This window comes from Crocodylus siamensis, chromosome 5 (assembly GCF_052110815.1).
Source record: "Crocodylus siamensis isolate JL-2025a chromosome 5, ASM5211081v1, whole genome shotgun sequence".
NCBI lineage: Eukaryota > Metazoa > Chordata > Crocodylia > Crocodylidae > Crocodylus > Crocodylus siamensis.
Genome location: NC_143399.1, coordinates 188,586,687 through 188,601,565, shown reverse-complemented (window position 1 = coordinate 188,601,565; position 14,879 = coordinate 188,586,687). Strand labels below are relative to the sequence as shown.

Sequence of the window (14,879 nt, the reverse complement as noted above, 5' to 3'; positions counted from 1 at the left end):
CTGGACCTGATGATCTTACGAGATCCCTTCCAGCCTTAATGTCTATCAAATCTATGAGGTCAATGAAAAACCTTGAATGAGGGCTTTAAAAACCATGATTCCTTTTAAAAGTTCATATTGTTTGATCTTTTGTTAGGTTTTTTTTAAAAAAAAATTCTGACTTCCCCACCTGCCACATCCATATAACCATTACAGACGTAGCAATGTACTCTGTGAGTTTAGGAACAGTCACTTAGGTTCCTTTTGGAAGATCCACCATAGATCATATTAGGTATCTGTATAGATGTTGTCCTACTGTACAGATGTTTTCAGCTTGTGTCTGAACTACAGATTCTAATATTGTGATCCCTGTTCAGTCCCACATCTGTTGATACCCCAGCTCAACAGTTAACTAGGCACTAGTTCAGTACCCCACACCATCAACTCCACCCTCAATAAAAGCCACAGATATCATTCCTGTCCTCATGCCTGCCCCAGCCCCCAAGAGAACCTCCTCTCCTCCTGAAGCAAAGGGGTCTCTTCAACCTTTTCTGATGGCCAACATTTACAGAAAAATCCTTCTCCCTTCACTTCCCAAGCCTGGGGTAAGGAATGAGAGAGGATATTCGGGGATTCTTTACCTCCCAGGTCTGGTGCTGGAATGCCTAGAAAGCAGTGACCACTGCCTAAAAAACTGGAGGGAGCAGGAGTGTGCACACCTGATCTTCCCACACCCTTCATTCTCTTCCCACCAGGCATAAATGGCTTCTTCTCTCCCCTTACCCTCTCTAGTCTTCTGGCTCCTCTTCCCCTGGAGGCTGCCAGTGGAGAAATCAGTCATTCAAGACCCTGGCAGATATTGAAAAAAGGGGATCTGAGGAATTTTGTTCTGCTTCCTAAACACTGCACATCCTGCCATGCCAGAGGTGAATGGCACCATGCACAATGTTTGGGATGGGACAAAAAAATCCTGAGAACCCAACTGCATGGCAGGCCTGCACTCAGCCTGATCCTCATGGATTATCTCGGAAATTAGTGTTTATGATCTAGGGCTGTCAATGACAGTCAGCCACCAATCGCTGAGAACCAAAGCTTCAAAGTGCCGATTGCTGCCCCAACTCTGGGATTCAAATTGGTCTAGGGCTATTTGGCTGACAACCAGCAAGACCTATGACTGAGGGAAAAAACAGGCACTTTGAAGCAACAGTTTAAATGTGCAGGGCAGTTTTAAATTACCAGGCACAAGGATTGTAGGGCTCCCTGCTGAAAAACAGTTAAAAAAAAATAGCAATTATCCATTATTTTGACTTTTTTGCCTTGATTTTAGATTTAAAAACATTTTATGTAGAACCTCTTCGTGGCTGCTCTTCCAACTTACAGCAACATAAATTGCCTGAATGTGTGGCACATTGCTATTTATGTTCAGATTAACCCATTAATTGTGTCATAAATTTAACTTGTGCCAGGGGCCTCAAACACAATTTTCTCCTGGCTGAAAATTGTGACCTACATCTTCTCAGTCATTACAAGACTGTTTCGAGGACTACTCAAAAGAGTTAACCACATTGCAGAACATATCAGGTCTATGTGCTCCATAGCCAAACTGCATCTCCATAGTGCACTGCACTCCCCAGTGCTGACTTACCCAGCATGGTGCATCTTGGGAGTGTGGTTCAGTTAGTGAATCTGGCCCAGAGGGAACTGGGATGTAGTGCAACTGGACTACAAATCCCAAGATGCACTGGAACAGACCACATAGCCACAGGTTGGTGGTTAGGTGACTCACCAAAAAAAAAAAATGTGCACTTTGACATGGAGAGCTTCCTACAGAAACCTGTCAAATCATATCATAGGAATCACAGGAAAGTAAGACCTCACAAGGTCATCTAGTTTAGCCCCATGCACAAGACAGGATCATTCCCAACTAAACCATGCCAACCAAGTGTCTGTCTAACCTGCTCTTGAAGTTTCCAAGGCCAGAGATGCCACAATTTTTCTAGGTAGCCTGTTCCAACCCTTGACCACCTTCCGAGTCAGAAAGTTCTTTCTAATATCCAGCCTACATTTCCCCTACTGGAGCATGAGGCCACTGCTTCTAGTCCTCTTCCCTACAGCCACAGATACCATAAGGTATCTTTCACCATTTCTGAAACCAAATTTTCCTGAATCCTTTTTTTTGCAAAAAGAGTCCATTATTTTGACTTTTTTGCACTTTCATATAAATATAAGATGCTGTAACAGAGAATTTCCTGTAAAATGGAAATATGGATTTTCCATCCACTGTAGTCCTTATGGAGTCCTTGAAATAAGAGTTCAAAGGAATTATGGTTCAAATCAACAAATAAATCAGCTGTTCAGAAACAAAGAAAAGCCCAACAGGATTTTGCCAGGGCATATTTTAAAAGCTGGGACTAACTGACAGCTGAAAAAAAGGGGAATTTAGAGTTATATCTGACAGCCCCCTATTCTGTTCTGGTCTTTGCTCAGGACATATAGAACTGATATGTGACTTATGGCTGGAAATCAATCTTACTTTCAGAGAGAGGTAGTTAGCCATGTTAATATGAAGTCAGGTGAGAAGGCAAGGTGAGGTAGCACCTTACAGACTAACTCATTCAGAAATGTATAAGCTTTGGGAGGCAACAGCCTCTCTCATCAAATGCTATGATCTGTCTGAAATCAGTGCAAATAAATCAAATTACTGGTCTTGCCCTGCCTTCTTACTTTTAGCCCAAGATTTGCATTTTCTGAAAGCAGGCTCTTTAAAAGGTAAGGTCAATATGTTTCCACTGTTGTTTGCAAATAAACAGTGTTTGCTTTAACTAAAACACTGTGGTTTGAAAAACCTGACAGTAAATTGATTTTTTCATTAAGGTGATCAAAAAGGTTACTGCTACGGCATGAATTCTTACCACTGTCATGTCCAAACTACAAAACACTAACTGCCCTTATACCAGATTTTACCACATTTTAAAAACTGCCTTCGCCAAACACTTCTTAAGAGAACAATCTCTGGAACTGTGAAGTTTTGATACCAAGATAATGTACATGAGGTATAACAAGCAGATGCTTTATGAATTTCATAAATCACAATTAATTGGAGAAAGACATGCTGATTATTTATTGCTCCAAGCATCTAGATCAGTGCTTCCCAAACTTTTCCTCAGCATAACCATATTTATGACCCCACTTCCTCAGCATGGTCACTCACAGCCCCTCAAGCCCCCTCCCCCCCAGGTGCCCCTCATTCCCCACCCACAGCCCCCTCCCTCCCCAACCCTGCTGGTGCCTCCCACTCATGACCTGAAGCCCCTTGTTCCCCCCCTCTCCCCCCCAAGCCTTGCCAGAAGGGTCCCCAGTCTCTCAGGATTATAGGACCAGGGCCCCTACACGGCTGGAGCAGGGCCCAAGGTCGGGGAGAGGATGCAGACTGCCCGTTGTGGACTCAGGGCTCCCTGCCCTGCTACCCTCTGCCCCCCACCCCCACTGAGGCCCCCGGCAGCACTGTGGGCTGGACTCCGTGTGGGAGGGAGGTTCGGCTCAGTGTCACTGCTGGGACCCAGCCATGCTGCCATGGTGAGGTACCCCCTGCCCGCCTGGCAGCAGTGGCAGTGCTGGTGCAGAGTTGTGGCCCCCACTGATGCCTGGTGGCAGGGGGTGCCTCACCATGGCAGTGAGGCTGGCCTAGGCTTCCGGCAGCAGCATCAATCCATCCAGCCTCTCTCTGCCATGGAGACCCACACATGCAGTATGTGCAGGCCCGAGATGCAGCAGGCAGGCATCTGCCCCTGCCCTGTGCACATATATGGGAGGCACATACCCCCCGCCCCATGGCTCCCCTCGCTGGGAGTACGCAATCCCAAGATTGGGAACTATTCATCTGGACAAAATACTGTTTCCAACAAGATGTTGAATAATTTAGTAAAACATTCATTCAGATACGTGTTTTTGAAATATCCCAAAGTTATCTTAATTTCAGCTTTGTTTGAAACCAGTAATATTGCCATTCCAAGGAACTTTCAGTGAAGCATATCAAAATGCTGGAATATTTGCAGTTCTAACATTGCTAATTATAAAAGTGATTCCAGTTACATTTTCATATCTCTTCCTTGTGCCACATTCTGTTTTCTTCTATGAAAATCTCAACTTTTTCTCTGTGTCTACCCAGACAGATGAACAGTTTTTGAAGTAAGATAAGTATTTTCACTGCCACAGAACACCTTGTCTAGGGTACAGAGATCCACACACTAAAATCTGTAAACTTCTTTTAATTAGAGCTGAATGAAATTTCCCATTTTATAACTACCTTGTGCTGCTATTCTGCCTGCTTCTCTGAGTGTTTCTTTATAATCAAATGCACTTGTTTCCCCATCTAATTCACTGCCCTAAACATCCCCCCAAAACAGAATGGCCTAAAATGTTCCAAGATCAGTGTGTGTTTCCAGATTAAAGACAAGATGACAGTGTTGTGTTAGTGTAATTCTGTTAGAGTACTGTTGCTCATCAAATAAGGATAGCAAGATCTTATAAATATGCACCTCAAATGGCAGAAGGTTAGGGAACAGATATGCTGACTCTCCACACTGATCGACAACAAATATACAGGGCCATGCCTGACTCGAAACTTTTTTTGTTTTTGGCAATTCCAATTTCCTATGATATTTTCCAACTATACTCACCACCTTCTCATTACTCAAGTCATTTTGTTCTTCCGTTTCACACTTTAGTGGAAAAAATATTTTAAAATTTAAAGGGAAACCTCACCTGCAGAGGCACCAGAGGACAAACCCAAGTCCACAGTAAGGGTCCAAACAGATAGCAACTTCTCTGGAAGGATAAAGCTCACACTGCAGCTTAATAGAACGACAAAAGGCACTAGTGGCTGCATGAGACATCTGGAAGAAAATTGGGCAGTAATTAAAATGATAAACTCTGCCATCTTCAAGTCATTGCCGGTCCTTAAATCAGAAACAGGATGAAGAAAACAAATGAATATCGACTTCGTGTACAGCATAAATACACACTGTAATTTATACACGTTGACAATTAATTTTCTTTCAAGAGATGACCCAAATAACCATGAAAGGAAAAGGAATACATAAAAAAAGTCATAAGTTTAATAGATTTATGGCATATTATCCTGAATGGCTTAAAGACTTACTTAAAGCAAAATGCGAAGACAAGGAGAATGAGCTAAGCTTTAATAAGGATGATAAAACTCTCAGGATAGTAAAATCTGTATAAGCAGTAGTCTAAAGTATCAGGTTGGATTTATCTATCTATTGTTAATAATGTGTCATGTTAAACTAATACAATAAAGCATATCCAAAATAAAACTGAGATACAATTGCATCAAAGAGCCTGATCCTAGAAAACTTCCATTGGCACAATACATTTCTGGCTCCAGTGGGTGTTTTGAATATCAAGCAGCACAGTTGGCTCGATCAACCATTTATAACATCAAAATAAGCTCAATAAAGAGAGAGCCATAAACAGTTTCATATTTTAGCCATTCCCAATTGAGAGCGAGTTCTTTTATTTTATTTTTTTATTAAAAAACTCTGAGAAACTGATGTAGCTGAAAATAAAATTTAGTACTGATAAGAAAGGAAAACTGTTCAGATGTTTCTTTTAAGAGTGTTAGTTCTTGGGGCTGACAGACAATAAAACACTCAATGTACAGAAAAGTTACTGCCAAGTTTCATCAATACTATCCCAGAGGGCCCAGCTAGGGCTGTATGCATTTTAAATGATTAGATCAAACTCTTTGGAACAAGAAGTGGTGTCATCCTATGAGTTTTTTGTCCAAACCTCACTAACTCTGTGGGTTCCAGTAAAATAAATATGCAATAATTACTAATAATCTACCACAGGGGTATCAAATAAGGTTGCTGGGCCAATCTGTGGGCTGGATCTGGAGAGACTCTGTGCCACACGTAGCACCCATGATGCCGGATCCAGGCTGGGTGCTGCATGCACCACAAGCTACCCCCAGGGCGCTCTCTGTATATAGTATGCAGGCTGGACCCAGTCCTGCATTGTAACACAGGGCCGGTTCAGGGTGCAAACTGAATGCAGCCTCCCACTGGACTGGCTCTGCATGCTGGCTTTGGGGCTTGTCTGGATTGGGTCCCAGGCCACCTGTGTATGCTGGAGCCAGCATGCAGGTCTGGTCTGGTGGGGCACTACATGAAGCCCATGCCTCAGATCCCCTTGTGCTGTGTGCCACACCACATCTAGCTCATGTGCCATATAGAGTGAGCCCCAGGGCTGGCACGTGCTGCATGCAATGTTCAGGCTGGACCAGCTGTGCATGTGGTAGAGTGGACCAGCCTGGGGCTTGCACTGCATGTGGCACCCTGCCAAACTGGCCCAGTGTACTGGCTCTGTACAACATGGTCCAGACCAGTCCCACAACTAGTGTGCAGAGCCAGTTCAGCATGAGTGCCAGAGGCATTGATCCTTTGTGCCACATGAGACATGCAGTCTAGAGACCCACAGGGCAGATGTGGCTCTGTGGGCTGGATCTGGCTCATGGGCTGTATATTTGACACCCCTAATCTAGCTGATAACTTGATGTGTTTTGAGCCAATGCACTAGTAACTCTGTACCCCATTTGGAGCTTTATGACCTCTCCAGTTAGCACTGTACTTTAGCTGAAGTTAAATAAACAGGATACAACAAAAGCAAATTGCCACTGGTAGAGAAAAATGCTCTTTACTCTTCTGTCACACTGACCAATCTTTGTAGCTGCACAGGCAGTGACCAAGGAAAGCTGACTGTCACTTTCTGCAAGTTAGAGGCACAATCACTTGCAGATAAGTCACCTAAAGTTGTGGAAGAGGGCAAATCACTTTACCCTGCTACCATGTTATCAACTTTCCCATCTCAATGATGGGAATAATGGAAATAATCTTTTCTAAAGTGCACTGAATGCAATATATTGAGGGTCACAATGGGCAAGCAATATAACATGATGCATTGGCAAGATCCTATAAATAGAGTAGCAGCAAGTAGGAATAGAATGATGATTTCATCTCTGCATAAGGCCATTTCTGATACCAGAAAAAGGATGTTGTTGATACTAGACAAAGTATGTTGAAAGGTTTGAGAGCATTCAGGAAACAGCCACAAAAATTATATGAGTACTGGAGTAGTAGGAGATTTAGAAGCTGCTAGGTTTAAATTACCAAAGAAGAGCATTAAGAGAGAATTTTATCATAGGCCATAAGTACCTTGAGCAGGAGAAAACACTGACAGTATTAAGGTTCCTTTAAATCAGGAAAGGTAGGCTTAACAAGAATCAAGGGCTGGAAGCTAAAGCCAGACAGGTTCAAATTGGAAATAAGACAAACATGTTTAACCATGGGTGATTAATACTGAAACCAATTACCAAGGGAGATGGGTCAATTCTCCACTTTTCATATCTCAGATCAAGACTGGAGATCTTTGTGGAAGATATGCTGTAGCCAACAAATTATCTGGCTGAATAATCAGGTATAGCTGGATGAATGATCCTATGGTATCCAGAAGGTCAGACCAGGTGCTCTAACAGTACCTTCTGGCCTTACAGTCTATGTAATCTTTGATTACATGCACCTACCAAAAGCAAGGTACTTATTACTGATGGAACAGCAGCTCCCAAGTTTGGGAATGAAACAACTGCAAGTGCCTGATTACTGAGAAGAGAAAGTGATTTAACTTTTAGTAACTGAAGGAACATTCTGCAAAATCCAAAGCAACATGCCATGTGCCCAATCAAGTCAGACTTCATGCCTGTTTGATATACGCCAACAATATCTGACTTCAATATGAAATCCCTACCTTTACTCCTGCCAGCATTCCAGTTGTGGATACACTGAAGTCGAGATAAGCCAGTGTATCAGGGTTAGAAGGTTTGTAGATTTGAGCAGGCCGCTTCTTTGGCAAGTCATCTAGAAAAAATAAAAAATGAAAGTGTGTGTGGCAGGCAGTCAACTGCAGTGATCTTGGAACATGAAAAGTTCAACAGAAAAAAGACATGGCACCTGCCTAGCTTTTGTACTCACCTGTATCTAGTACAGGAGGCCACGTTCTGATATCCACTGCTGCTGCTGCCTCTCGTGACCGTAACAATTTACATATTAATTGTGTAGTCATTAAACAGGCTGAACGACTCACCTGAGAATTCAACAAGCAAAAAAGAAATGAGACTGATTACTTCACATGCAAAAGCATGTAAGCCAACAATTTAATTTACAACAGGATATATAAGTTTATTGGCCTTATATTCCTTGACTAGGAGACAAAGGTATGTCCAGATGGGGAGTTCTCTGAAAATTCATAGGTTATATTACAAGTCAAGCAAGCCAAGTAAATCTTACAACTTGCGGTAAATTGTTACACTGAAACTAATAGCACATTAATATGGAAAATTTAGCTTTCCTTACATGTTTTTATTCACAGATCCCACAGAGAAGGTTATGACTAGTATAACCTAAGTGAAGGTACCACAAGTTTATAAAAATAATATTAATAAAATCCTTACTATGCTCTAGTGATCTCACCACAGTAAGTCAATACGATTTGGCTAGCCTTGTAACCTTGATTTCTACACTAAATCAAACAAACAGGATTCTCTGCAGGAACACTAGGGACTTAATAAGGCTTCACTGTAGAGAATTTTGATATTTCAAATGACAGCTTTACAATGGTCGTTTCTCAAGTGGCACTTACAGTAAGTTTACTCTTTCATTTTTGACTACATTCAAAAGTCTACTGGATTTTACATTGGGGAGATTCTCTTGTTTGAGAATGGATCGTTTAACAAATATGTTAACCGGGTACCAAATGAAAAAATATGTCATACATTATATGCAAACAAAAGTCAGGCAACTATAGTACTAAACATTTATAATCAATGGGCACAGAATGGAAAATGTAAAAGGAAAGACTTTCCTTCTCATTTCTGGTTTTTGCAATTTTGTGAGGACAAGTATTTCTAAGGCCCCTGTTACATGTTACATATATTCTGCAACTAGCTAATTAATTGCACAATAAATTTAGACTGGCCACAAGTGCAAAGTAAGACCAGCCATAAGTGCAAAGTAATTATCACGTAATTGACTGGTTAATCATGCAATAATAAATTTAGACCAGCCACCTGTGCAAAGTAATTATGACAAAATAAAAATGCCTTTCCCGCTATAAAGAAAGCTAACCAGCTATAAAGATAGTGCTTGAAAATATGTAACAACTCTGTAGTAGATTCTATCTAGCTTTAATATGAACATGTAGCAGGGCCCTTATAAATGTACTCCACATGGAACCTGACCAAGGACTTAGGTTCAACAGCACTGCAAACCATTACCTTGAAAACTGCTGGTTAGGAAACCACCATTCCACTGGCTACTGTCAGTACTGTCAGCAATAGAGATATTCTTACTCATGCCTCCAGCAGAGAGGAAAGTGCGTTGTGAAAACTTAATCTACGAGTTCCTCTAGCACTGAGCTCAATTCAAAAGCTATTTCATTTGGGTTCCACAGAGTGTGAAACTGCTGAACTCCTACTATTGTCCCTATCTGAAGAAACCACTTGTTGAGTACCGTACTTTCAATCTCATATACAGCAAGTTTACCACTTGATCACAGGAAGTTATCAGTAATGATACTGCGAAACACAGATTGCCCCTCTCCTCAGAGCAACACTCTAGGGAGAAACAGCAGGCATAACAGCAGGCAGCAATAGGAACAAAGGCTCTGTTGCAGCAACTCTCGCTGGCTCTGATTCAATAAATACCCACTGTGGTGTTCTGTGTAGATCAGGTATAGGCAGAAGCATAGCAGGGCAGCCCTACACTTGGAGCAATCATGAAGTATGAAGTAGTGACAGGTATGACAGTGCCATTGGTGGTATAATGGTCAGCCACTGCTGTGGCAGTGGCTATTTTTGCACCGACCCACAAAAGTGGTGCCCAAGGATACCTCTTTAAGTTATGCTATTTGGAGTAGAAAAGGATGAGGGCACGGTTCTTAGAACGTCCTTTGCTCTCAACTGTGTGTGTCATCCTAGGACAAGGTAATACTCAATCCTACCTTACATGGTCTGGGCCACAATGAAACCACTGGAAGAAGAGAGTTTCAAGCGCAAATGGCTGTAAGGAACAACATTATCATGGAAGTCAGGATAGCTTGGAGAAACTCTGGACCTCAGGGCTATCCCAGTTATCATTAAACTGGGGAGGAGAGATGAACCTCTTGCAAACTCCTTGATTGAAGGACAAAATACAATGTCCTCTTTGGAAGGGACAATATTAATTTCTGTTACCTTCATTGTATTTTACATAATTAGACAACAGTCAAGTCTATGATTAGAGATCTACCGAAATCGCAATTTTGCAGATTTTATGGAAATTGCGAAATCCAACCCTGCATGCAAAACCTGTAAAAATAGAAACCTTACTGAAAATAAGACGCTGGTTCCCTAGGGGGAGCACTCCAACCTGGCGATGCAGCCAGCTGCCGGCACACGTGGAAGCCCAAGATGACTGCTGCCTCTGCCCCTTGCCACTGACCTGGCTGAGAAGGCTGCCTGTCATGCAGCCCCATCCCTCTTTACCAATCAGTGGCAAGGGGTGGGGCAGCATGACCGGTAGCCCTTGCAACCAACCAGTGGTGAGGGACAGGGCTGTATGACAGACAGCCCTTGCAGTCAATCAGTAGCAAGGGGCGGGGCAGCCAGGGCCCCTCAGGCAATCAGAGGTCTGTGGGGACACCTCCATGATTAGCCCATGAAAACGGCAGTCAGCCCTGTGATCTCCCTCTGAAATCGGGCGGCCACCTTCTCGTGTTGTACAGGCCCCTACCAATAACCTCTTAAACCATTTAGCAACATATAGCGAGACTGAGACCACAATAGAGTTGAATTCCATTGACTGCTAACATCTCCAAAGCACAGTTCTGTTTTCAGATTGATAGAAAAAGGTATGCATGTAAAGGCAGGATTCTCCAACATTACAGCAATGTATTGACAATCAAAAGAATAAGCTCTATATTTAATATTCATAAATCCATGCCCCTCTAAAATGAGAGAAAGTCCTTCTATGAATTAAAGCTGAGAGGATTTTAGGTTTTCATAGATTTCATAGACATTAGGGCTGGAAGGGACCTCGGGAGATCATTGAGTCCAGCCCCCTGCCCAAAGGGCAGGAAGTCAGCTGGGGTTATAGGATCCCAGCAAGATAAGCATCCAATTTACTCTTGAAGGTGTTCAATGTAGGTGCTTGAACCACCTCTGATGGCAGACTGTTCCAGACCTTGGGGGCTCGGACAGTAAAGAAATTCTTCCTTATGTCCAGCCTAAAACGGTCTTGCAGGAGTTTATGACCGTTCGACCTAGTCATCCCTTGGGGTGCTCTGGTGAACAAACGTTCCCCCAGATCCTGGTGGTCACCCCTGATAAACTTATAGGTGGCCATCAGATCACCCCTGAGCCTATGCTTTTCCGGGCTAAAGAGTCCCATGTCTCTCAGCCTATCATCGTAAGATCTGTTTTCCTGACCTCTGATCATGCGCGTGGCTCTCCTCTGGACTCTCTCAAGCTTCTCCACATCCTTTTTGAATTGTGGAGCCCAAAACTGGACGCAGTACTCCAGCTGCGGCCTCACCAAGGGCGAGTACAAGGGGAGAATGACGTCCCGGGATTTGCTCGAGAAGCATCTATGGATGCAAGCCAGCATTTTGGTCGCTTTATTAGCCGCAGCATCGCATTGCAGGCTCATGTTCATCTTGTGGTCAATGATGACCCCCCAAGTCTCTTTCTTCTGTAATGCTATCCAACATAGCACTGCTGAGCCTATAAGGATGCTGCAGGTTTTTCCTCCCAAGGTGGAGAACCTTGCATTTTTCGGTGTTAAACACCATCAGGTTCTCGTCTGCCCATTTGCTGAGCTTGTCCAGGTCAGCCTGGATCACCCGCCTATCTTCTGGCGTGGATGCTTTGCCCCAAAGTTTGGTGTCATCGGCGAACTTGGCCAGTCCACTCCTGACTCCAATGTCCACATCATTAATGAAGATGTTGAACAGTATGGGTCCAAGGACACAGCCTTGAGGGACCCCACTGGTCACAGGGCACCACGATGAGTGACTGCCATCAATTACAACCCTCTGGGTCCGACCACGGAGCCAATTTCCCAGCCAGTGGATCGTGGTGGAGCCAAGGCCACAACTGGCCAGTTTGGCCAAGAGGTGATCATGGGATACCAGATCAAAAGCTTTTTTGAAGTCAAGATATATGACATCAATATCTTCTCCCTCGTCCAGGTGAGAGGTCAAGCAAGACCTACCCGCAACAAACCCGTGCTGGCTATCCCTTAGGATGTTAGCCTGGGCCAGTCCATCAAGGATGGCCTCCTTAATAAACTTTTCTAAGATCTTCTCCAGGACAGAAGTCAGGCTAATGGGCCTGTAGTTAGCCAGATCCACTCTCCTCCCTTTCTTGAAGATCGGCACCACACTGGCCGGCTGACTTGAAGGTATCTAGCTTCTCAAGGTGTTCCTTCACGAGGTCAGCATTTATGGAGGGTAGGGGATCCCCATCACCCAGATCTCCCTGTCCCATAGCAGGCATGGGCGTCCCATGGTACTGATGAAATACTGACACAAAGTACCTATTTAATAGTTTAAACTGGTATTAATGTGCTCTGCTATTTCTGATTGGAAATCAGCCCATTTAAAAGGGCCAAACAACCATGAGACACCTCAGGCCCCTGATAGATGTTCAAATAAAAACATGATAGGATCTGATCCCTGATTCCAATGATCACGCCTCCTCCCATGCTATGTGTGCATGGGAGAAGGTGTGACTGTGTGATAGGGATTCAACGGTGTCCTACTGACAAGCAGCAAACTGTGTGTCCCATCTGCCTGGCTCAGAGCACCAATCAGTTGGTTAGCACTCCCAGCCTCAGGAGCACATCAGAGCCCTTCTCTCCAGTGTGTCCCCAGGGCTGGGAGCACTAGTAAGTAATCAGTACTACCAGCCTCAGTAGCACATGGGAGCCGTTGATCAGCTGATTGGTGATCATTGTAATAAGTTGCTTATTCCCTGTTTTACTGTAATATTAATTGTTCTGAACATGTGACCAGGTTATGACTTAAGACATGATTAGTCATGCCGTAAGTGCCATATCTGCCAGGGGTCTTAGCCTCATCTTAAGATTTGCTGAACAAGCCAACAGAGCTCATTTTAGCCAAATCTGACTGTCAAACACTGAGAAAACTAAACAGTTATTACACACTACATAGGTTTAACTACCTCAAAAGGATCAACAAGACCACTGCTTTGCTGCTACTAGGTCAGATTCTAATACCTGTACTCATGCTGAGCAGCATCTCATTCTGTGAACAACCCTGTTATCTCACACAGGTTTATTTGTCCTTGGTCCCTAAATAATAGTTTTATATCCTAAAAAATCCTAAAGATGTATTTAATTGGTTAAAAAAATCTATTAACTACCTATGGGGACTTTTTACCATCTTGTACCATCTACACTTTTCCCAGAGCCTGTCGAAGTGACTTTGATCCCGAAAGCTTGCAGAAAAGGAAAATTTTCTTGCCATTTTTCAGTTGGTCTAATAAAAGGTATCATTTTGGAACCAAGAGTTCTAGTTCTTTGTATGTCTTATTAACTTATTTAGGTTTTCTCAGAAGGCATCACAAGTAAGAAGTCCCCGCTCTGAAATCACACCCCCCTCCCATCAAGGTTAAAGCAACTATATTACAGCCATACCACATGTTCATATTAAGCCTGGATAGAAACCAGCTATAGACTTCTTACACATTTTCAAGCACTAACTTTACAGCTGGATGGACATTTATACAGCATTATAGTTAGGTTGCAAGCAAGACCAGTTTGAATTTATTACACAATTAACCAGTTAATAGCATGATAATTTACTTTTCAAATGTGATGAGTCTTACCCTGCATGTGTGGCTGATCTAGATTTATTGTGTGATTAACCAGTTAATTGAATACTATATGTAAAGTGTGGCAGGAACCTTAGTGTAAGAAATGACTCCATTTTGACCAGATAAATTTAAAAAAAAAAAAAAAGTCCAAATCACCCCTCTCTGGGTAAAGACCTGTCCATGGTACAATTTCAAAATTAGTAACTCCCTTTACTACACTTGCTTCCAAAACTTTGTAAGAGGTCTTTAAAACATAAAGAGTACATACCCGTATATAGACCTGCTGAAACACTTTTAACTTAAACATTTTTTTTCCAATTGCTTGGCCTGAACCACATTAAATGGACTCCTAATATTATTTTCTGCAATATCATCCTGGTCTGTGTAGTGGACTGTTTTACACGTCAGTAACACGGTAGGTCAGTGAAAATGTCACTAGGAAGTCTGTGAAACCTGGTGTAGTGTCAAATACTGGAAAACATATCTAAATTGCTTCTGGAAAGTGGCAGTGTAGGTGGCTGCTTATATAGCTCTGAAAGTCTGAGGGTGTTAAATGTCCTCTCATCCCTGACTTTGTGATAACATTATTGGCTCCGGCCCTGTAACATGAAATATGAACTAAGAGGTTACAAAACCCAGTGGCTTTTGCTGACTTTGATGGAAACGCTCCTAAAAAGCATATTAGCCCACCGCCTGTTTAAGCAGCTTTCACATTTCCAGATGTCCACTCACCTCCACAATCATCTTCACCGTAGGTAATGTTGTTGCAATGTTCTGTGGATGTGGAGGTCGAACTGTTATTGGCACACAGCCTGCATACAGGCAACCATAAAATGCTGCAATCAGGTCTATCCCTGCATGAAGAACAAAGCAAAACATTCTTACTTGAAAATCCAATCGTTAACTGGAGAAACCTGTGTACGCATACTGTATAAGTATACATCCTGTTCTG

General features: G+C 42.9%; 1 protein-coding gene across 7 annotated transcripts in view; it reads right to left on the bottom strand.

The window, feature by feature from the left end:
- DIP2C (DIP2 acetate--CoA ligase C (putative)) overlaps positions 1–14,879 on the bottom strand; it is a 470,493-nt gene that overhangs the window by 67,530 nt on the left and 388,084 nt on the right. For all 7 annotated transcript variants that reach the window (XM_090047544.1, XM_090047545.1, XM_090047547.1 and 4 more), the window contains 4 exons: positions 14,660–14,781; positions 8,028–8,139; positions 7,804–7,913; positions 4,744–4,874 (listed from right to left, as the gene is read on the bottom strand). In XM_090047544.1, coding sequence (XP_089903670.1) covers positions 4,744–4,874; positions 7,804–7,913; positions 8,028–8,139; positions 14,660–14,781 — 475 coding nt within the window. The remainder of the gene's footprint in view (positions 1–4,743; positions 4,875–7,803; positions 7,914–8,027; positions 8,140–14,659; positions 14,782–14,879) is intronic.